We start from the raw sequence: 24,617 nt of genomic DNA, 5'->3' as shown, positions 1-24,617 counted from the left end.
TGTCGAGCTAGCTTGACAACTTTATAGCTATGTAGCAGATGTTCAGCCCGGGACTGTCGCGAGTCACTATTTCACTTGAATGAAGCCATAAAATGAGCTTCTATCGGCTACTAGCTGGCAGACATTTTGAGTATAAATTCAGGTGAGACATCATGGCATCGTTACACACCTTTTGTCTGGTTGGAAACTAATGACTTACAAACTTCAATTGACAGAATAAAACATGGAAAATACAAATGTATCTTTTAAGGGTGTTTCTATCGATTTGCACATGACCAATGCACTCTTCTGTAAATCTCTCCCTCCCTCATCCCCCAATGTAGAACCTTTCTTCGTTAGTGCCGTGGAATGGGGTCCTCACATCTACTTCTTCTTCCGAGAAATCGCCATGGAGTTCAATTACCTGGAAAAGGTAATGGAAATACAAAAGGAAAAAAAACGAATTTTGCATATTATGGATTTTTTTGGGGGTTGTGTGAATTCTGTTTCAAGTTTAAGAGACAATTAGGCCACAATCCCTAAACCAAACAAAGGAAATAGACTAAAAGAGGGAAATGTTGCACTGCATAAAAACAGATCTTGCCAATTTTTTTCTCAATTTAAGTATTTTTTTAAGTAGTTGTATTAGTGTTTTTATTTTAAATATAAAAAAATATCAAGATAAGAAAAATAATCCTCGACACAAGGGACATTTCTCGTATGCAAATGTTGCTAATTTTAAGTAAGTATTATTCATACGTGTTTAAAGAAGGTGTATAGGTATTCACATTTGACTTAAAAAGTGGTCGGCGGCGCCCTCTGTTGGCTGCGGCTGCATCGGCTCGCTACAACGGGTCAGGTGTAATCGACATTTCGTTCTGTGTACATTGTTACACAGAATGACAATACAAGGAAATTATTATTATTATTTGAAATGTCAAAATACAGTGGCTTGTGAAACTATCTGCCCCCCTTGAACTCTGTAACCTTTTGCCACATTTCAGGCTTCAAACATCAAGATATAAAACTAATTTCTTGTGAAGCATCACCAACAGACAACAACAGAGACTTGATAAAACACTGGTGGATTCCATTTATCATCGTCAGTCATTTAGATCAGCATTGAATCATTCAGAGATTCACACTGAACTTCTGGACACAGTTAGCTGCACTGAAAGTAAAGGGGCTGAATAATTTTGAACACCCACTTTTTCGCTTTTTATGTGTTGAAAAAGTTCAAGATATCCAATAAAGTGTGTTCCACTTCATGATTGTGACCCACTTATTGTTGATGATTCACAAGAAATTACAGTTTTATATCTATATGTTTGAAGTCTGAAATGTGGCAAAAGGCCACAAAATGCAAGGGAGCCAAAGTTTCTCAAGCCACTTTGTATAGAAATAAGAAAATGTATTCAGAACACAAAGTCACTTTCTTATAAGCAAATCTTTTTCATTTTTAAATTTGGCTCATTTTAAGTACCGTATTTTCCGCACTATAAGGCGCACCTAAAAGTCTTAATTTTTTTCAAAAGCTGACCATGCGCCTTATAATACAGTGCGTCTTATTTATGGATCAGCATTAAATCACAAGGTCTCGCAACTTACGCAACAGCCGCCGACTCGATTTTCCCCCGAACGTGGAGTAGTCCGCGGTGTATGCTGGGATTTATATACCGGCGTTTCATTGGCTAACCAATGTGTCAATCATCATTTGAATCGATCGCTATTGGCTAAAGTTATTCGGAGCCTCGGATAGGCTAGAGGGCCGAAACAAACCCTGCAATTGGCCGAAAGAGATGTGTCAATCATCTGTTAAATCGATCACTATTGGCTGAAGTTATTCGGAGCCTCGGATTGGCTAGAGCGCCAAAACAAACCCTGCAATTGGCCGAAAAAGATGTATCAATCATCCGTTGAATCGATCGCTATTGGCTGAAGTTATTCAGAGCCTCGGATTGGCTAGAGGGCCGAAACAAACCCTGCAATTGGCCGAAAAAGATGTGTCAATCATCCGTTAAATCGTTCACTATAGGCTGAAGTTATTCGGAGCCTCGGATTGGCTAGAGCGCCAAAACAAACCCTGCAATTGGCCGAAAAAGATGTATCAATCATCCGTTGAATCGATCGCTATTGGCTGAAGTTATTCAGAGCCTCGGATTGGCTAGAGGGCCAAAACAAACCCTGCAATTGGCCGAAAAAGATGTGTCAATCATCCGTTAAATCGATCGCTATTGGCTGAAGTTATTCGGAGCCTCGGATTGGCTAGATGGCCAAAACAAACCCTGCAATTGGCCGAGTTTAGCAATGGCGTAGCAAGCTTAGCAAGCTTGCTAAAGTACACCATAAAGAAACATGTTTTATTAGTCTGTATTTGCAAATAATTTACTCTCCTGGATTTACTTCACTCACGGTTGTAAGAAGACCATGATTGCGTATCATTATTGAACGTGAGAACTTAGGTGAGCTATGCGGCTTTATATTTTCCCGGTATCTTGTTTTAGAACGATCTTGATGTTGCTGTGATGAGTTGAGTGAATTAAACTCAATTCCAAGTGTTTATTGTCATATGCCCAGTAAAGTTGCGAGCGAAAAAGAAAATAGAAACTAAGAAATGTTTGGCATTTCTTGAATCCCAAGACTTTAACCTTCGGAATGATATTTGAAATGATGCATTTGAGTGACATCGTACGGAGACCGCATCCGCACGTGTCTACGACATGTATTTGCTTCTTTGCAAGCTTTGGGAATGTTAAGGGGGTAATCAGTTGGACTGAATCATCTGACTGTTTTGTCGACGTTCCCATTGTAGCGCCTTATAATCCGGTGCGCCCTATAGTGCGGAAAATACGGTAATATTATTTGTATGTGTTTTAAGAAGGTGTATTACTATTCCCATTTTAAATATCAAAATATATTAAAATCAGAAAATTCAATGAGAACACAAGTAACATTTGTAATACGCAAATATTTTTCTTTTTGAAATTTGACCTTTTAAGTATTATTATTATTTATGCAACAATGGTTTTATTTTTAAATTTCAATTCAAATTAAAAAAGAATAAAAAAATCTCTTATTGTATCAATATTGTTATTTTTTTAAAATATCTATTTTATATGTATAAATGATTTAATCAAATGAATTGCAAATTTGAATACATAATTTAAGTATACATGTTTGCTTTAGTGTTTTTATTATTTTGGGTATTTCACATAAATAAACGTTTTTCTTATTTTGCATGTTACATTGTTTTTCTAATATAATGAAACAATAATAATAAACACATATTTAAATGACAATTCTCCATTTGACAGTAATATCGTCTATATAGAAAATTGTTGGATGGGCAATATTTTTCCCTATTTTATGATTATTATTTTTATTGTAATTATTAATATTGTTGTTATTATTATTATTGTCATTATTGTTTTTGTTATTTAGTTTATCTTCATTTTATTTTTATTTCAATACCAATTACTTTAATAATTTGCTATAAGAAAATACAATTTGACGTATTTGAAGTATAATATACTCTTAATATAATTTTATTATTTTGGGTATTGTTTTTTTTTTTTTTTTTTTTTTTTGGGGATTTTATCCTGCATTTTCCTAGTAACTTGAGAAAATAATCATTAAAACTATTTTGTCATTTTTCATTTACACAGTATTTTTTAGATCATTCCCCCTAAATAAACCCCAACTTAAAAAATATAGTACTGCAAGAAACATTCCATTGTGTTGTTGCAGGTGGTGGTGCCCCGTGTGGCCCGGGTGTGTAAACGCGACCAGGGCGGCTCCCAGCGGGTTTTGGAGAAGCAATGGACATCCTTCCTGAAGGCTCGTCTCAACTGCTCGGTGCCGGGAGATTCGCACTTTTATTTCAATATGCTGCAATCCACCAGCCCCGTCATCAACATGCATGGCCGTGACATTATTCTGGGCGTCTTCTCCACACCGGCCAATAGGTATTGCGTCCTTATCCACAGATGTGCATTTTGAGCTTAGTTTAATGGGAATATTTATTTAGGTTTGCATTTTTTTCTGGTTTGATCATATTTGCATTAACTGGAAAGGCCCGCTTATTCTCACTATGGACGCAGGGAACCATCGGGCAGGGGACACCCCGGACTGATTGGCAGCCAATCACAGGGCGTAGTCATACGAGAGGCCGTTTGAGAAGTAGATCGTATTAGCTTTCATACATGACGTCATACTCTAACACATGTACAACTACACTCTCACACAGATCCAGTCATACACCATGCACAGACACTACTGTACTCTCTCAAACATACTACTATACATTTATATACACGATACAGACGCCGCCCTACTTATGAACCCAACTTGTGCTTACTTCACTTTTGGCATAGAGCATTAATCTCTACTACTCAATAGCGCAATTTAAAAAAAAATTATTTTGTTTAAAAGATTTTGCATTAACAATGCTACCACGACAGACGCTGCCCTACTTACGAACGAGATAGGTTCCGGACGATCGTTCGTAAGTTGAATTTGTTGGTTAGTTACTTCAGTAAGATATTTTGTTTGTTTAAGGTTTGTATAAGTATGTTTAAGGCTTGTATAAGTAACCTGTATTGTTTTGTACTAAAAAATAAATATTTCAATAAATAAAGTTAAGTTTAACTTACTTTTGGAAGATGCGCTTCAAAAGGTCCTCTCTGGTAAAAAGTGGCCGAAAAAAAGCATATTCTCAACCGCATCAGGCTTTCTTATTCCACTTTCGTTTCAAAAGAAACAGCTTGCCTCTTCCTTACACTTTACACCATCCATAATGAATGGATGCACGATGTATTAAACTGTAAACAAACAATATGTTCTTAGCACGCTGGAGATAGTATAGACATAGACAGTAAAGAATGTTTACACACAAACTAGAAAGAGGAAGCAGATGTTTTACTTCTGGGTGGATCCTGGGTGCCACACGCCGGTAGCGGCGAAAAAGAAGCACTAGAGTAATATTCTGTACTCTGAAAAAGGTGCGCACAATACAAAATCTAACTCACAGCAAATATTTTTCCACATCCTGAAAAAAATGTTTATATCTACTGTATTACGTAAGTCGAATGGATGTAAGTAGTGGAGCGTCTGTACTATATTCTTTCACACAGACTTCTGTACTTTAATGGTTGGTTGGTTGGATGGTTGAATCCCTTAACCACTAGGGTCGTAGGGAGACCATTTCCTGTGATGTGTATTGGGCAAGTACAGCCTGGTGGCGCTCATCCCTCTCCAGGCCTACATATGTTTCCACCCTGTCTCGAACCCTGTTAGGCGAATGTGCTAATCATTCCACGACGGAAACATATACTATCTTACACACACTACTATACTCTCTCACACATACCACTTAACTCTCACACACCTACTTGTATACTCTTACACACATTACTATACTCTCATGCACACACTAAACTCTCTTGCATATATTACTATACTCTTATACACACGCTTAAATACTGTCACACACATAATACTATAGTCTCTCTCATCTGCTACAATGCACTTACTCATATTACTAAACTGCAACTACAGTTTGACGTTGAACTGTACAACATGTAAACACGGCTCAGTTTGCATCGCCATAGTAACCATAAGGGCCCAAAGTAAAACAACACTGTGTGGTGATCATAACACTTGGTGTGAAAAACCCCTCTAGTAAACAACACAAAAGGACAACTTCCACGTCTGTGTTGCAATCTGGCATTATTCCTCACAATATAGTTAACATGGCGCTGTTTTACACAACATTTTACGCGACGCAGCCCTCCTTTGTGTTTCTTTCGGGCGCAGTCGTGAATATGTGCTCGTCTGCTTTATTATTATGTGGCTGTGGTTTTTGCTTCGTGAATAATCGATACACATGGGAACTAGACAACTTGGAGTAGAGCTCAATACAGCTTCAGTTATGTGGGGGGCTGTCGTTCTTCAGGTAAAGGTGTCAAGACCAAATTTCCCACTCTGATGGTGTTAAGGGGACTTAGGGACATGTTTTTGGAATGTGAGGGAAAACCGGAGGAAACCAACACGGGCACGGGGAGAACACGCTAACTCTGCACAGGAAGGCCAGTAGGTGGCATCGAACTCGGACCTCTAAACTTTGAAGCGGATGTGCTTACAGTCCACCACCATGGGGATTATTTTTGGGGGCATTATTTATTTATTTTATTATTTATTTATTTATTTATTTTTGTGTGTGTGTGTTTGTCTTGCTGTCGGTCACACCTCTCGAGGGATATGACCAGGGTAGATAAATGGATAGATTTTGGATTCATTTTCCTGATTTTTCAGTCTGAATATTATTATTTTATGTTTTTAAATTCTCTTCAGGGGCATTTTTACTCTTTATGCGTAGTTTTTAGTAAAATATTGCCAAGATTCCAATACAATTTATCGGGTGTTTTTGGCCTTCAGCTCCAATTTTTAGGAGAAGTGGAAAGAAATGAATGCCAGAATGTGCCATTGGTCCCTTGAGGCCCATTGCGGCGCGCTAAGTGCTAGCTGGACAAATTGCCTCATCTGGCAGAGCACAATGAAAGCGGCCTTGAAGTGTACTTGCAAACCTTCCGTCATATTGCCTTCGACTGCACCAGGGGTGTCAAAAAGGCGGCCCGCGGACCAGATCAGGCCCGCCAAGGGATTGAATCCGGCCCGCGAGACAACGATGAGAGAAGCGCAGGTTGAAATATGCCAACTTAATGTTGTCAAAGCCAGGTGCCTCTCACACACGCTGTACTTTTATTTCTTTCTCTCTCTCTCTCTCTCTCTCTCTCTCTCTCTCTCTCTCTCTCTCTCTCTCTCTCTATCACTCTCTCTCTCTATCACTCTCTCTATCACTCTCCCTGTCTCTCATTTTCTTTGTTCATCTTTGTCTCATTCTCTCTCTGTGTCTTTTAACCTTATTTTGCTCTCTCATTCTTTTTTCTTCTTCTCTCTCTTTTACCTCTTTCTCTCTCTCTCTCTTTCTATTTTGCTTTCCCCATCTCTCTTTCTCCAAATCTCTCCTTTTCTTTTGTCTCCTCTCGTTCTATTCCTCTTCGGATTTCTCTCTTTCTTTCTCACCCCCTCTCTTTATATATTTCTTTTATTTCTCATGTTCTCTCCCTTTATCTTTTCTCTCTCTCTCTTTCTCCGTTTCTCTCTCTTTCTTTCTCACTATACCTCTCTCTCTCTCTCTCTTTCCTCTCTTTCTTCCCTTTCTCACTTTCTTTGTCCAACCCTCTCTTTTTCTCTCCCTATCTTTCTCTTATTTCTCTCTCTCTCTTTTTTTTTGTTCTCTCTAATATACTAGTCCGGCCCCCGAGTGAATGTTTGTTCTACGGTGTGGCCCCCGAGTTAAAATGAGTTTGATACCCCTGGTCTACACGTTTCGGAAGGATAGTCCGTCAGTCCATCCATCCATGAGATAGCTACCTAGCTTGCTGTGCAAAGCGATTGGAAGTCTTCATTAGATTTTAGGGGCCGGTCACACAGCAGTTTGCGGCTGAATCACGGCCAGAAATTTCTGCCTGTGAGGCGGACGCTATTGGACGCTTTGAGATCGCCATACAGACAAGATACAGCAGTGCTTAACACGCGGTCGGAGATTCGCGCGCGGGTGGCTGCTCAATTCTTTAGAGCGCGGGTACACAGCCTTCCACGGGCGTATCGAGGCTGAACCACGGCCAGAAATTTCTGGCCGTGAAACAGACGCTGTTGGGCGCTGTTGGACGCGTCGAGACCGCCATATAGACGAGATACAGCAGTGCTTTACTCGCGGTCGGAAATTCACACGCGGCTGGCCGCGCGAAAAAGTTTTGAGCTGCTCAAAACTTTGTGCACGTGTTAACCGCGGGCGGCACACGAGGTAATGACGCGGAAATGACGCGGAACGACGTGCTCTGGCCGCGGCCAGGGCGTGGTTACACATGGGTAGGACGGGAAATTTCAGCGGGTAATCGTGGGTGGAGCACGGTAATAGCATGTTCTGCGCCTGTATCGCGGTGTTATTACGTGAAATTAGCGTGTTACGCGTGTGACGGTCAAACGCCTTTCTCCGCGTATATACAGCGCGATTTGCCGAGCACACGTCAGTTGTGCTCGAGGCGTCAAGGGGTGGACATGGATCCCCGTCACCGTAGTGACCTCGTCTTAATCCATTTTTATTTCTTGACATTTCTTTTAATTTCATAACAAAATAATAAAATAAAAATGAAAAACTATTACAATAATAACATATAGGCTTCTTCGGTGCCATAGCTTGAAATCTTGATCTTCACAAGACTGTGTCTTGAGCGGTTATGATTTCTACAGCCCGGTGTTTTGCCGAGAAATACATCCCTGCCGAGATTTGCATCCCCTCGCTACTACAACCACTTTTACCTCGTTTTATCTCACTTTTATATCATTTTTAGGGAATGTAATGGCAAACATATTACCAAAACCACTTCGTCTTGCATTTGTTGGGAATGTAATCCAACTTAAACCATTCCGTCTTTGTTTTTGTTGTGAACGTAATCGAACAGTAATGCACACCGTATATAAAATCCTCCCCCCTCGCGTGAACGCGCATTCTGCTGCGCTTCCAACAAAAGCGATCGTATTCTATATAAAACGCTTATTAAAACAATAAAGCGAGCTAATTATAACAATTGGGAGATCCTAGTCTATATATTGCGTTTGTTTAAACAATAAAGTGTGATCGTATTCTACAAAATGCGTTTGTTAACGCGGATGAAAAAGTCACCAACGTCAATGCACGCTTCCAACAAAAGCGATCGCAGCAGAATGCGCGTTCACGCGAGGGCGGGGGGGGGGGGGGGGGGGGGTTGGGTGCGTAGGAGTCGGATTTGGGCACAACATCGGCTCGGGAGCATTTATACCCGTGGTCCACACGAGAAAATGACGCAGAAATGACGCGATGAGGAAGCGGAACAGTCGCCGGCGTCTGTTTTGCGGGCGTACCACCGATGAACAGCGGGTTGGCCAATTTTGCGCATTTTCCATCGCGGGCAACCGCGGGCAAAAAAAACCCGCTAAATTTTAGCCGTGATTCAGCCGCAAACGGCTGTGTGACCGGCCCCTTATTGAATGTCATGGATGTGGTATCAACATTTTATGCTAAGGTGTGATTGCAAATGCCTGTTTACTCATTCATAATGTCCTTAAAATTAAAACTACAGCATATATAAAATAGTTTTTTAATCAAGGAAATTATCAAAGGTGTAAATATTTTGTTTTCATCCTTATTTAGGCACGAATGTTGTCAGTTTGCGTAAATGTTACCTGTTCGGTAACTAGCATGATCTAACGAGAAAGTTCAAATCCGTTTTTAATTGTAGAAAATGTAATACTCAAATGAAATAATATATAAATCTATTGAGGCATTTAAATGCTGATGTGTAAGTTAATGGTTAAGTAGCCACCCAAAATAAGGAGAGAAGACATGAATGGTGCATGTCAACCATTTGACATTAAAAAGCGGTAGATTTGTTTGGGCATTCTATTTTTACACGCCAAATATAATCAGTCCCCGAAATGTGAAACAAATGTGATTGTTTAAAAGCGGCAGAAATGTTACCAAAACTGAAATCTAATGCGATCGTTGGAGCGTAAAGACTAAAAAAAAAAAAAGAATAATGCAGCCCTTGACTAAAATACCAAGACTTTATTTTTTTATTACTTTAAAATACTAAATTTTATTTTGTTTGAAAATAAAAAAGTGGTGGATGTTTTTAAGGGGAGAATTACAGTTGTCTAATGCACAAAGTAGTTGATGGTTAGTATGCATTAGTGGATTTTGAACTTGCAAGGAGAACAGGAAAGAGCCCATACCTCAGATAAGAAATCCCAAACTGCGCCCCTAATTCCTCTCTTTTTATTAAACCTTTTAGGTTACAGAAGCAGATCTGTTCTAAAGGGTGTGGATATCAAAGAACAGACACACGAATTGCTGATCAATAATGTAAACCAGGGGTCTCAGACTCATTTTAACTTGGGGGCCACACAATAGAACAAACATTCACTCTGGGTCCGGACTAGTAGATTAGAGAGTAAGAGAGAAAGAAATAAGAGAAAGAGAGGGAGAGAAAAGTAGAGAGGGTGGGTCAAAAAAGGGAGAGAAAGGAGAGAGCGAGAGAAGCATCTGGCTTTGGCAACATCAAGTGGACATATTTCAACCTGCAGCTCGTTTTTCTCTTGCGCTTCTCCCAGCGTTGTCTCACGGGCCGGATTCAATCACTTAGCGGGCCTGATCCGGCCCGCGGGCCGCCTGTTTGACACCCCTAATGTAAACAGTGCATAGTAGTCAAAACAACAAACAACAGTGAGTTACTAAAGTCAAATTAAAAAACTGGCATTCTATGTGATCTCATTTGTCCAATATTAAAAACAGAAAAAAAACATATCACTGATGCTGTCCATCAAATTAAATTTGTAAATTGACACGTTCAAAGAAATAAATGCTCGAGTACGAATAACTAAAGAATAAACCCAAGCGCAAAAAAAAATATCTTTTTGGACATGCTTACTTCCTGCCGCTGATGTTTGTTCAGCTGAAAGTGATGCGGTTGCTTGTTTGTTTGGGCTTTGAATGTGCGCTCCAGAGGATTGGAGAAAAAAGAAACAAGCGGGTCATGTTTGAAATGAAAGTGGTCAATTCTGGGACTGCATCGTGTCCACCTGAGAAAACAAATCAGCAGGCCAAGGTGCAGGTGGAGAACAGGTCCAGTGGGATGAACAAATTTGAAGGAAAAACACGAGATCACCAAAACAAAGTGCTTGAAATAATAGGGTCAGAGTCTAACAGTTAGACTTAAGTTTTGCTCTTTGAAAACGGCCCAGTAGCTTTCTTTCCAATTTAAAACAAACAGCATTGATTCATTATAGTTGTTATTATCATATTAATGTAATTATTAGTAGTAGTTGTATTATTGTTCTTGTTATTATTTGTAATCTTCTTGTTATTATTATCCATCCATCCATTATCTGCACCGCTTATCCTCAGTAGGGTCGCGGGGGTGCTGAAGCCCATCCCAGCTGTCCTCAGGCAGTGGGCAGCGGGATGACCTGAACTGGTTGCCAGCCAGTTGCAGGGCACACAGAGACAACTCACTCAATCATTCAGACCTAGAAACAATTAACCTGACATGCATGTTTTTGGAATGTGGGAGGAAATCGGAGTGCCCTGAGGAAACCCCCGCAAGCACGGGGAGAACATGCAAACTCCACAGAGGAAGGTTTGATCTCATGACCTCAGAACTGTGCCGCACACGCGCTAACCACTGAGCTGCCTTGTTGCCCCTGTTATTATTATGAATATTATTATTCTATTATTATTATCATTTTGGTCACCTAATGACTCCTAACAGCAGGTGCTGCCACACATCAGGTGGGTTGAGCGAGGGGGCTGTATCAATCTCTCAGAAAGAGTCAAGAATATGATTCTGTTCTTGACCCGAGCCGCCTCCCACTAGGCTGATATGGCTTCAGTGGATAGTGATTAAGGGATTCCCCTACCCTTGCATTTATGGACTTCTTTTACTTCTTCTTTTAAATAATAATAATAATAATAATTTCCTTGTATTGTCATTCTGTGTAACAATGTACACAGAACGAAATGTCGATTACACCTGACCCGTTGTAGCGAGCCGATGCAGCCGCAGCCAACAGAGGGCGCCGCCGACCACTTTTTAAGTCTTAGGAATGACTCGGCCGGGGCGATCATCCACTGAAAAAGCTTGAATAGAGCACAAAATATCCAACCATTATTTGCGCCGCTTATCCACAGTAGGGTTGCGGGGGTGCTGGAGTCCATCACAGCTATCTTCGGGCAGGGGACACCCTGAACTGGTTGCCAGCCAGTCGCATGGCACACAGGGACAGATAACTCACTTGCTCATTAACACCTAGGTACAATTTGAGACGGCATATTAACCTGACATGCATGTTTTTGGAATGTGGGAGGAAACCGGAGTGCCCAGGGGAAACCCACGCAAGCACGGGGAGAACATGCAAACTCCACACAGGAAGCTTCGATCTTATGACCTCAGAACAGTGACGCGCACGCGCTAACCACTGCGCTGCCTTGCCGCCCCAGAACACAAAACTATAATAAGAGTATAACAAATACAACTAGAAGTTAAAAACTTAAATTAGCACCATATAGATGGACAAAAATGTTTGCTTGATTCTTACGTTATTGTATTTTGATAGAATTCCCCCTTTTATGTCACACCAATAACAATATTTAGCAGCAATGAGATGTTCTGCGAAGTTCTGCGTCCATGAAGATGACAGCCCAGTCTTTGTCCTCGGCTGTAGCGCAATGAGGAATCCTGGTAGGCCTGGTACGAGGACCACCGGAAGCAGGCAGAGGTTGACTGCTGGTGGCTTGAAGCTTCTCTAAGGTCACTGGCTTTGTCCCATCTGTTTGGCTGCTAGCTTGATCAAGCTTAGCTGCTGACTTAGCAAGGTTCTCTGGCTGCTTGTTGAGCTGAGACGTGGTCAGGACCGGCCAGGACCTTGGTCCAGTTCCTCCTGTTTGGACAGGCCCTCCTTCCTTCTGGCTGGCCTAAATCAGACTGCCCTTGCAAGGTGAGACGTCTACCAGCTCTGGGTTCCGGTCTTCTGGTTGGAGCAGACCCCCTGTGGTGGAGTTGACACGGCAACTTTTGATGAACTAATGCTACTACTCCCCCCCCCAACATCACATTCCAGCAGTATCAGTCGAATAATATATCTATGTGATTGACTTAAAATGCAGTATCCACTTCACATGTCTTGCCATTGTTTGATAATTTTGTGACATTGCAAAACGGAATTCTGACGAAACGTTGAATACTCTACACTCTTACTTCTACTGCTCGGGCGCCTCTGGCATGAATTGGCCACATCAAAAGTAGCAGCTTATAGTCTAAAATTGACTGTTGTTTTCCCCTTTCTTTTGTCCAAGCCGAATCCGAAATACAATCTTACTTTGTATATCCAAAGATTCATTTGAGCCCCCGGGGTCAGAAATGTTATCCTTATTTCGGCGCTTATAAAGTTGCGGATTTGCCAGTTGCCAGGCAACATCACGGAGCGGACTTCACAGGAAGTCACTTATCGTAACCAAGAGCCGGAGCGCCCAATCACGCGCTCTCCCTCCAGCTACGCCGCAACATATTGTTGTTATAATTCACCTTTACAAGATGTGACATGTTTCCCTTTGAGATGCAATTCCTCATTGCTGTTTGTCCGACCCGTTATCCAGTAGCTTCGTTTTGAACTCGGCTGCACAAGGACGACTTTCTATGTTTCGCCTTCGGAAGCGCCACTTTGCTTTCATGCAAGTGCATGAGGGTCACATTCCTTTTAGTGGCTGGAATTTACGAACGGATTCAAGTTTTCAGTCTCAAGGCGAGATTTTAAATGAGGGTTTCATGGCAACTTTGAGGTTTTATTTTGGAATTTAGTTGCAGTTTCAAACATGAGTTCTCTTTCTGCTAAGCGTCCCATTTTCCTGATGTTTATAGTCAAAACACAAAAATGTGCACCTCATCATATTTCTTTTGCTGCATTGTTCCATAATCCAGCTATTGTATATTAGTGGATTTAATTGAGGAAGATGCATTGGAATAATTAGCAAAAGAAACAAGTTCTGCCAGCCTTAAATGGACCGTGTATTTATTTGACAACTAGATGTTGTGTAGTGCAACCGAAAATGTATGCTAAAGAAGCAAGAGCAAGGATACACTCTACGGAGACTCAAAGTGACCAAACTGCCCCATTTTTCTATACATTTTTTACCCAGTCTTTTATTGGTTTTGAGGGGGACTCATAGCAGCAAGATGACGGATAATTAAGTCAGCTCCCTTTAGCTTAGGGCCCGGTCACACAGCCTTTCAGGGGCGTATCAAGGCTGAATCACGGCCAGAAATTTCTGCCTGTGAAGCAGACGCTGTTGGACGCTTTGAGATCGCGATACAGACGAGCTACGTGCTCAAAACTTTAGACCACGTGTAACCGCGGGCGGCACACGTGGTACACATGAGGTAATGACGCGGTACAAACACGGAACGACGTGCTGCGGCCAGGGCGTGGTTACACGCGGTTACGATGCGAAATTTTAGCGGGTAATCGTGGGTGGAGCACGGTCATAGCACGTTTGTTCTGCGCCTGTATCGCGGTGTTATCACGTGAATTAGCGTGTGTAGCGCGTGTGACGGTCAAGCGCCTTTCTCCGCGTATATTCAGCGCGATTTGCTAAGTACACGTTACTTGTGCTCAAGACGTCAAGGGTGAACATGGATCCCCGTCACCGTAGTGACCTCGTCTTAATCCATTTTTATTCTTGACATTTCTTTTCATTTCATAACAAGATAATAAAATAAAAATGAAAAACTATTACAATAATAACATATTGGCTTCTTCGGTGCCATAGCTTGAAATCTTGATCTTCACGGGAATGTGTCTTGAGCGGTTATGATTTCTACAGCCCGGCTCGGCAGCTTTTATACCCGTGGTCCACACGCGGAAATGACGCGGAAATGACGCGATGAGAAAGCGGAACAGTCGCCGGCGTCTGTTTTGCGGGCATACCACCGATGAACAGTGGGTTGGCCAACTTTGCGCATTTTCCATCGCGGGCAACCACGGGCAAAAAACCTATCAATATTTTTAAGAATGCATATTTATATCATAGTTACCCCATTAATGGGAAGAGCTGGTGCCAGCCAATTTTTAGCTTTTTGACTCATTTTTGAATCCCTATGGAAAATTTAGTTGTGTAGCTACATCGACATAGGAAGTATCAAAAGAAAGCTTTCATTAGAAAAATACTTTTACGATTGTTTAGTAAATAACAGTTGAACATTGCTAAGTTTTTCGAAAATACTCGTTTCCCAAAAAAGAAAACAGCTTTGAGTAAAAAGATGCATTTCAAGCAAAACATTCACTTCCATGCTTATTTTTTTAATTTGTGATACCTCCGATATCTAAACGATGCTGTCCATAAAAACAAGTGCACTTTGATTGCAAAGTATCATTTTATTGCAAGAACATTAAACTTGCAATAATGATGTGTGAACTTTGTAAGAATGATGTGATTAAATGATTTTGTACACTATGGCGCTCGCGTTTATGCGGACGTGCACAAAACGTCATCCCTCTCTGCCCCTAAAAGGACTTTTCAGAAAGGAAAGAGCTCGAGGCGTCAACTGTATGTGCTTACCCATATCTTTGCTACTCTAATCACAATGCTCATTTACGCCTGTAATAATAATCATAATAATAATAATACATTGTGCTTCGAAACGCCATTCAGGACACCCAAAGTCGCTGTACATATGAGTAGGACACAACAATAAACAAAGAGTAAAACAAGCAAGTAATCAATAGCCAATAAAACACATGATAGTTAAAAGGGGCAGTGTGTGACGCACATGGTCACGGGGCAGCCTACACACATCAATGACTGGATACAGGAAGCAAGACTAGGAAGTGGGGCTTCCTCGATTTGTGTGTCTCTTTATCCCTTCTGAAATGCAATTTCACTATTAGATTTAATATCTATTATAGAAAGAAGGTCAAGCTTCTTTAAAGTTCTGCAAAAAACACCCAGGTGCTTCTTCTTTTTTTTTAAATTTCTCATTTTTTTCACATGACCTTAAACATAAAAACATTGTGGTGGGTTTCTTCAATGTTCTCTGGTTGATTAATGGTAGTCAACAAACAAAGCTACAGTGGGTTCTTTGCCAGTTGCACCTTTATGACGCCATCCAGTGAACTGAAGTTGAAAACTGCAAGTCATTGTGTGATGCGCTGCAGCCTTTTTTTCTCTTGTGCTTCTCTCATAATTGTTTTAGGTAGCGAGTAATTCTGACACATGCGATGTGACCTCCAGTAGCATTTTTTGTCCGTTACTCACCTCCGATTGCACGTCGTTCGTCATTCTCTGTAGACGAAGCAAAAGCAGGATCATTTTGTGTTTCCTTCCGCTCACCCAAGGTGGTCGAAATCCTACCGAGTCGGGGTCAGGTTCACACGAGGGATCGTGTGTGTGGGCTCTACGCAGATGTGTCAACCCCCCCCCCCCAAATTGCTCTACGATAACGCCCCCTCCGCCCCAACTACCTCTTAATCCTTTACCCGACCGGGTTCAGCGGCAGTTAAAGCGCCCCTGTGAATCAGCAGGCGTCAGCATTGTGTTCATTTCCTTCATGCGACTCATTTTCCTGCCAGGAATGACTCATTTCCCGTTTTCTTTTTGTTCTCATATATTCACGCCAAGACGCTTTCTAATCTCTGCATTGCATCCAGCACATTTTTTTTTCTTAACTTGACAGGTTCTATCTTTCCCCGTCGTTCCTTTTGTTTCCCAGCGCCGACTGTGAAAGTATGAAAAGACCCAATCCGATTTGTCGTCTTTTGCTCGGGTGTCTGTTTTTTTTCTCTCGTTTCTTTTGTCCTCTGTTCGGGAGTGGATTTGTTATTTACCTTTTTTTCTTGGTTATAGGTTTGCTGCCTATGGATGTATATGTAAAAATAAATGTATAAATAGATAAGTGGGGTTGGTTCCCTTGACCACTAGGAATGCAGGGGGTTCACTTCCTGTGGCGTGTTTCCACCCGGTCTCGAACAGGGGACCTGTTAGGCGAATTTGCTAACCACTACACCATGCCATTTAAATAAATGAACACATAATTGCATCACATAATACCTCAAGATATAATATAAATGCAATGCATTTGTTTATTCATTGACTTTTTTATTCATTTATCATTTACTTTTTTTTTACTATGTATTTGGCCACTTGTTCTGTTTTGTACTTTGTATTTTGTCATTTATTTATTTTGTCATTAACTTTCTTGTGTATTTTGTCATGTATTTGGTTGTGTATTTTGTCATTTCCTTTTTTAAATGTATCTTGTCACAACAAAGTGTTATTCAAATGAGGAGGTGGCCTAGTTTCTTGAGCTTTTCATATATTAGTTGAGTCGTGATAAACAAAACGGGTATAGGTGGAATGCTCAGCCAGTTTGACCCGCCCCCTCATTTAAATAACGTTTTGTTTTGACAAACGTACGTGCATGACAAAATAAACAACGGAATACACGAAATAAACGACAGAAAGCGCAACAAGACACACAGCCAAACACATGACGAAATACAGACGCTGCCCGACTTACGAAAGAGCTATGACTGTTCGTAAGTTGAAATTGTTCGTAAGTTGCTTCAGTGCTATATTTTGTATGTTTAAGGTTTATATTTGTATGTTTAAGGCTTGTATAAGTAACCTGGATTGTTTCGTACTAAGAAATAAACATTTCATACAAATATATGCTCTATAAAGATAAAGTGAGGTTTAACTTACTTTTGGGAGATGCGCTTCAAGAGGTCCCTTTCCGTGGTAAAAAGTGACCGAAAAAAGCGTTCTGATCATTTTCTCAACTGCATCAAGCTTTCTTATTCCACTTTCATGTCAAAAGAAACGGCTCGCCTCTTACTTAACAGCAACCATATTGAATGGATGCACGAGATATTAAACAATAAAAATGTCAAAGTTCTTAGCTTCCTGGAGATAGTGTAGGCGTAGAATGTGAGGTGCACATGAATGATGTCAGTGGGGCGACGAATGCCGCGAGAGTTGGTGTGAGAGTGTACGGGAGCGCGAGAGTTTAGTTTTGGAGATAGTTCAGTGTGCTTACAAAAAGACCGTAAGTGTTTCTGAGTATTTATTCATGAACGAGGATCAATCCATTCCCCACACAAAACGACATGCTATATCGGTGACAGCGGTGGCATTACGAGCAGTTGAAGGAGAGGTGTTTACACACTAACCAGCTCAGTAGCCTAGATGGTAGTGTGCCCGCTTTGAGACTGGGAGGTCGCTGGTTCGCGCCTCGGCCGAGTCATACCTAATTGGTAAAATGGCGGCGCCCTCTGTTGGCTGCGGCCGCATCGACTCGCTACAACGGGTCAGGTGTATCGACATTTCGTTCTGTGTACATTGTTACAAAGAATGACAATACAAAGGAAATTATTGTTATTATTATTAACTAGGATGTAGATCCCGGATTTCTTCTTCGTGGTGGATGCTGGGTGACCTCTCACAGCGCCACCACATGCCGGTAGCGGCGGAAAGAAGCACTACAGTAATGTTCTATACTCGGAAAAAGGTGCGAACAATACAGAATCTAACTTAAAGCAATGTCTCTAATTTTTCAACGTCCCCCCAAAAATGTTCTTTTCTACCGTTTTGCGTAAGTCGAATGGTCGTAAAAGAATAGAATAGAATATACGTAAGTAGGGGAACGTCCGTGAACGACAAAATTAACATAAAAATAAACAACGAAATACATGACAAAATTTAAAACACAATAAACGACAAAATACTTGACAAAATAAATGACAAATTAAATTGCGAGAATTCATGACAAAATAATGAAATATCCCCTACAAAATATGCAACGAAAATCATGACGAAATGACAAACAACAACATACTTCACAAATGTAAATGTTCTGCATTTATTTAGCACTTTTCAAGTCAATGAAGACCTTCCAAAGAGCTTTACTATGTGCTTAACACTTTTTCCTTTTACACACTAACTAACCGATAGCAGCATCAGCCATGCAGGGGGACTACCGGTTATCGGGGGCATTCCGGATTCAGTGTCTTGCCCAAGGACACTTTGACATATAACTCAAGAGGACCTGGTAATCGAACCTGCGACCTCTTGATCCCAGGACGAGCCAATGCTGCCCGATTACACAAAGTACATAAGAAAATGTATGACAAAAATGCGGGACATTATACACGACAAAATACATCGAAAAAAATACACGACAAAATACACAAAAGAATACTCGACAAAATAAATACCAAAACAAATAAGACAACATAAATGACAAAATTCATATTTAAATTCATTGTATTGCGTTTATGTCATATATTTAGATATTACATGAATCATTTATGTGTTCATTTATTTACATGACACACATTTGTATTTATGTATTTATTTCGACCTTTATTTCTACACATGGCAGAAATGGTCCTCAATAGCCATAGACAGTGTGTCTCGTGCAAACCCAAAGTGTCTCTTTGATTCAAGCACCGGTTCGTTCCATTTGTTTTCCCCAGCATCCCTGGCTCGGCTGTGTGCGCCTTTGACATGGAGCAGTTGGCGGCGGTGTTCGACGGACGCTTCAAAGAGCAAAAGTCGGCCGAGTCCATTTGGACGCCCGTTCCCGATGAAGTCATCCCAAAGCCCAGGTGAGCGTGATTTACTAGGAACGCAAAAAAAAACAATGCCAAGATACTCAAATAGGAACGCAAAAAACCCAATGCCAAGATACTCAAAATGCGTCAACATACCGATTCAAACCAACGTATTCAGGTGTTCTGTGATCCTTTATGCTTCCATATAGGAAACAAAGTGCACAGCCGTTTGTCATTTCTAGTTAGTCGACAGCAGAAGTGACACAGGACACTAAAGTAAATTTACTCTACCCTTAAAACGCGCTGAAAAACGAGACAGGGAGCTGTCAGCAAGTTGTTTCTCTTCTTGCTCTGCCACGCGACTGACAGCAAACAGCCAGCCACTCCCATGAACCCTATGAACTCAACAAATTTCTTTAATCTAGCATAAGCCAAGCTAGCCTCAACTTTTACATGAGTGCTAGACAAGATTAGTCAAGCTTAGCATTACAGACACTGCCCTACTTACGAATGAGACGAATGAGTTCCAGACGATAGTTCTTGATTCAACTAACTTGGATAATGCTCAGAAAGTTTCAAATTCTTTGACAAACAACAACTTATGTTTAATGTAGCGGAAATAGTTTAGTTTCCCGGTAACTAGTTACTTTTACCATAGAGTAATTCAGTTACTTACTCAGGTACTTTTTGGAAGAAGTAGTGAGGTACTGTAAATAAGTAAAGTGCCCGACACTGCCGATGGGTGAATGATCTGTGTTTTGGTTATCGCTTGCTCAGACCCGGAGGCTGCGCCGTTCAGGGCTCCAGGTTCAATTCGTCCAACTCGTTTCCCGACGAGATGTTGAATTTCGTCAAGACTCATCCACTGATGGACGACGCGGTCCCGTCCCTTGGACAGAGGCCTTGGATTGTCAAAACCATGGTCAGGTGAGCTCATTGGTTCCTCTTTGGAAGGATGTCAGCAGTCATTGGCGCAGGCTAAACTTCTTAGGCATTTAGTTAGTTAGTTACATGTTCTTTCAACATTTAACACAGTTCGTCTCTGTTCTTTTTTCTTTTCAGAGGTGCAACACTGGATATAGGTTTGAAAACAAGGTAAGCATTTCACTCAAAAATGCAAAACATTGCCTGCTTGATAAATAAACGCTCCATCTAATATTGGAACTGAGCTTCATCAAAGTACCCCGTTGTCCCAGCATGGAATTGGAATGAGACTGCATATCATTATTGTCATGAGCTCACTCGGAATGATGCGGAAGAACAACGCAGAAGCACAGATTAGTACAATGAAACAATAGTCCTTTATTTATTGTCTAAAACACTAAACGCAAACAAACATAATTAAATAGACAGGTGAAAGGTCCAAGCAGCAAAGTCCAACAGTTCATCAGGCCTTGCTTATAATCCGGTAGATCATGCAGAGGGTAGTTACACTGGAAGAATAAGCGAGCCCCTGACATTGGGTATTTGAACATGACAGAAAAGACAAAAAAACCAGCAAGGAACCAAGGGTACATAGTACTGAAAAAGGAAAGAGGAAGAGTCATGGTAGGAGGAAAACGTTAGGACAAGTGATGACAATAATTTGTGGGTTTTTTTTCAATTCTGAATTAGAAAATCTAAATCATCATACTTTTACCTCTTGAAGTAAATTTCTAATTTTTGCTGTCTACAATGAAGCAACACTGATTTTCTTTTGCGAATTAGCATTTCCCTGACATAAATCACAATTTGGTAGATTCCAATTATTTTCTCCTACGTGTAGGTGACAACCATCAATAAGTAAAACTGAAATAGTGAAGTTTGAACAAACAATCCATTTGGGAGGCATCATAAAACATGATTATTTATTTATTTGGATTGGAAGCTTTGGCTCTTCACTGAAAATTTTACATCAGAAAATGTATACATTTTTGCCTATTTTCTGATATGTTTTGGGTCAAACAAGTAACAAAATTACAATGAAATTATATGATTCTAATGGTATAAATTTGAAAGGATTTTCAGTTTTAGAATACTTGATTAGTTTTCCCATGTTTAATGGCCAATTTGAACTTAACTTTCAACTAAATATTCAAATAATCGTGAGCTGCAGCTCTTTTGGATGTACATATTTTTTTACAGGTCGTAACCGTTTTTTTTCAAGCCATTGTCGATAGATAGTTGACAGTGTAGCAGCATGTATTACAGGCATATCTGCTGCATTTGGCTTGATATTGTAATATTCAAAGTTTCACTTTATCCATCCATCCATTATCTGCAACGCTTATCCTCAGTAGGGTCACGGGTGTGCTGGAGCCCATACCAGTCATCTTCGGGCAGTGGGCAGGGCACACCCTGAACTGGTTGCCTGCCAGTCGCAGAGCACACTTTCACTTTATATATGTTCTTTTTTTTTTTTTCAAATATTCCGATCTGGCAATGATACCAAATACTATGAGTCGTCTAGTTTAAAGTGATAAAAAAATGATAAAATACGTACTTTCAATAAAAACTATAAAAAATCAATTTAAAAAAGGCAGTTCAGGCGCTGCCCAACTTACGAACGACGGACGATCGTTTGTAAGTTAAATTAGTTCAGAAGGTTCTTCAATGCTATATTTTGTATGTTTAAGGTTTGTATAAGTATGTTTAAGGCTTCTATAAGTAACCTATATTGTTTTGTACTAAAAGAATAAAAACTTCATGAAATAATATGCTCTATAACGATAATAAAGTTAAGTCTAATTTACTTTTGGAAGATGTTCTTCAAAAGGTCCTCCTCCGTGGTAAAAAGTGGCCGGAAAAAAGCGATACAATCATTTTCTCAACCGCATTAAGCTTTCTTATTCCACTTTCATTTTAAAAGAAACGGGTCGCCTCCTCTTTACACTTTACACCAATAATATTGAATAGATGCATGAGATATTAAACAATAAAAACGTCAAAGTTCTTAGCGCACTAGCGATACAGTGCAGTGCGTTTACACACAAACTAGGAAGTAGAGGCCGGATTTCTTCTTCGGGGTGGATGCTGGGTGACCTCTCACAGCGCCACACGCCGGTAGCGGCGGAAAGAAGCACTACAGTTATGTCCTGTACTCGGAAAAAGGTGCACATAATACAAAATCTAACTTACGGCAATGTCCGGATATTTTTGACATCCCGTATCCACCATTTTACGTAAGTCGAATGGTCACAAGTAGGGGAGCGTCTGTATTTGTTTTTGTTTTTGGCAATGTTGATTGTCCCCTACCTATGTATGATGCATTAGTGTTTGCTATCTGCAGACACTTGCAGCAACATCAGGTTTGGGCGCGGTTTCTTTTAAGTGATAACGTTGTTAAAGAACCGCTTTCAACTTAAAAATGGCGCTTTCTCAATGTCACTACAAAAAACATTCTAAATCTGAAAATTCTCTTTATCCCTTCTGAAATACAATGTTTAGCACCTCTGTTTTGGCAAGAATGTTAAAACAACGCAAAATTTCAATATTTGTTCTCATTTTCCGTAGAATTTAAATATATTTGCCACCATAAGTCACGGATACAGTTGTTGTTTTTATGGCACAATGCAACAAATAGAAAAAAAGCTAAAAGTGGTTAGTCCCGCTTACTGTGACGTATTCGCGGTCGTTAAACTTCATTTATCTCGTAATCAATCACATTTCCCGTAAAATACATAAAAGGATCAAGCCGTACATGTTAGAAGTATCAGACTCTAAACCTTCCTTCATCTGCGGCAGGCATCCACACTGTCAATCATGCTTTAGAGGATTATGAAGACTACAATGAAGCATTGGTAGCTACATACCAGCTTCAAGTCCAGCTACGTTCCTCTTTTGTTGGGAAGACAAGCCCATTTGTTTAATTAACTAGCCGCCGTCTAACGTAATTAGTGCAGGACGCAAATCTCATCAGCAGCTTTAATTTATTCCATTCAATTCCCGTTGAATGTTGGCCTCATAACAGGCAATATTTCATGTCTTGGAAAAATAAATGATCCTTAATGTGTATGCTTTTTTTTCTCCTTGTAGGTACCAGCTGAATAAAATCGTGGTGGACTCAGAGGCCGGGCCCCACAGGAACCGCACGGTCCTGTTTTTGGGCTCCAGTCGGGGGACTGTTCTCAAGTTCCTCATCATGCCAAACCAGGACAACAGCGTCACCAGTAGCAACATCTTCCTGGAGGAACTGGAGGGCTTCAACCCGGAAAAGTGAGTCACGCATAAGCTAGACTTTTCGTTCGTTTGCAATTGGAGAACTTTGAGGAAAGTGTTTATGTATTTAACAAGTTTTATAAAGAGAAATAGACTCAAGTCAAGGCAAGTCATGTTTATTCGTACAGCCCTTAATTACAAGGAGTCTCAAAGGGCTGCACAGACCACAGATAATTGCAAACCACAGACTATTATGACACCATCCCCTGATCTAAAACCTACATGATGGCTAGGAAAAACTCAAAAACTCACCAAAAGGACAAAATTAAGAAATCATGGCAAAGGGCCGCACCTGAGGTAGTCTCAAAGGGCTGCACAGACTATTGAGAACTACAGACTATTATTTACACCCTGATCTAAAGCATACATGCCGGCAAGGAAAAACTCGAAAACCTCAACATGAGGAAAGTGAAAAAACCTTGAGAAGGGACCGAACATGAGGTAACCCCCATCTTCCAAGATGACCAGGCTGCAAGGTTGTTGAAATAACAAATAATACACAGATTGTCAACAGGAAATATAGGTCATTTATAAGCTATTGAATAGAAGTGTGTTTTAAGCCTAGATTTAAACATTTCCATTGAGGTTGCAGATCCTGTCTAAGGGGCAGAGCATTCCACAGCACTAGGGCCTGAATGTAGTCTGCATATATCAATATTAAAAATAAAAAAAGCTGTACGAACAGTGCAAAACACATGTCAAGATCAAAGTTTTCTTTGGCCCCTGAGATAATCTTGATCATTACTGTATCATAGACCAGGAATTGTTTTGTATTTGTCTTCACTGTGCGTAACTTTTTTTTAATTGTACCTTATTTTCCGGAATATAAGGAACATGTATAACCCCCCAAATTGGCCAAAAATTTGATAGTGCGCTTCATATTCCATTGCACCTGAAATACTGAAGATATGGTGGATAGAATTGGAATGATACTGTAAACGGTAACTGTTCGGTCTTTGAAAACCATATAGAGTTGTCTTTGAGTATTATCTGTTTGTTGCTAGAATTAATTTTAGTGGCGGAACTAGATGTTATAATGTTAATTTGTATTTTATGAAATAAATAATTTGAACTTAAATGTATTTATTTTTATGCAAGTTTAACTCTTACTGTAGTTTTAATCCCATGCTCTTTATAGTTCAGTGCGCCGGATGTATGCAAAATAATATTTTTTTGCTGGTGCGCCTTTTACTCTGGTGCATCTTATAATGCGGAAAATATGGTAGTTTAGTGAATGA

The 24,617-nt window shown here is 40.4% G+C and overlaps 1 protein-coding gene across 5 annotated transcripts in view; it reads left to right on the top strand.

The window, feature by feature from the left end:
* The window catches only part of sema6bb (sema domain, transmembrane domain (TM), and cytoplasmic domain, (semaphorin) 6Bb), a 298,494-nt gene that overhangs the window by 213,942 nt on the left and 59,935 nt on the right, over positions 1–24,617 (top strand). For all 5 annotated transcript variants that reach the window (XM_088349347.1, XM_088349350.1, XM_088349348.1 and 2 more), the window contains 6 exons: positions 324–412; positions 3,727–3,944; positions 19,105–19,236; positions 19,960–20,109; positions 20,245–20,277; positions 23,197–23,376. In XM_088349347.1, coding sequence (XP_088205473.1) covers positions 324–412; positions 3,727–3,944; positions 19,105–19,236; positions 19,960–20,109; positions 20,245–20,277; positions 23,197–23,376 — 802 coding nt within the window. The remainder of the gene's footprint in view (positions 1–323; positions 413–3,726; positions 3,945–19,104; positions 19,237–19,959; positions 20,110–20,244; positions 20,278–23,196; positions 23,377–24,617) is intronic.

The sequence above is a fragment of the Urocampus carinirostris genome, chromosome 12 (genome assembly GCF_059441175.1).
Source record: "Urocampus carinirostris isolate Australia breed hairy pipefish chromosome 12, RoL_Ucar_1.0, whole genome shotgun sequence".
NCBI lineage: Eukaryota > Metazoa > Chordata > Actinopteri > Syngnathiformes > Syngnathidae > Urocampus > Urocampus carinirostris.
Note: the sequence above shows the minus strand (reverse complement) of the source record. Positions and strands in the feature narration are given on the sequence as shown.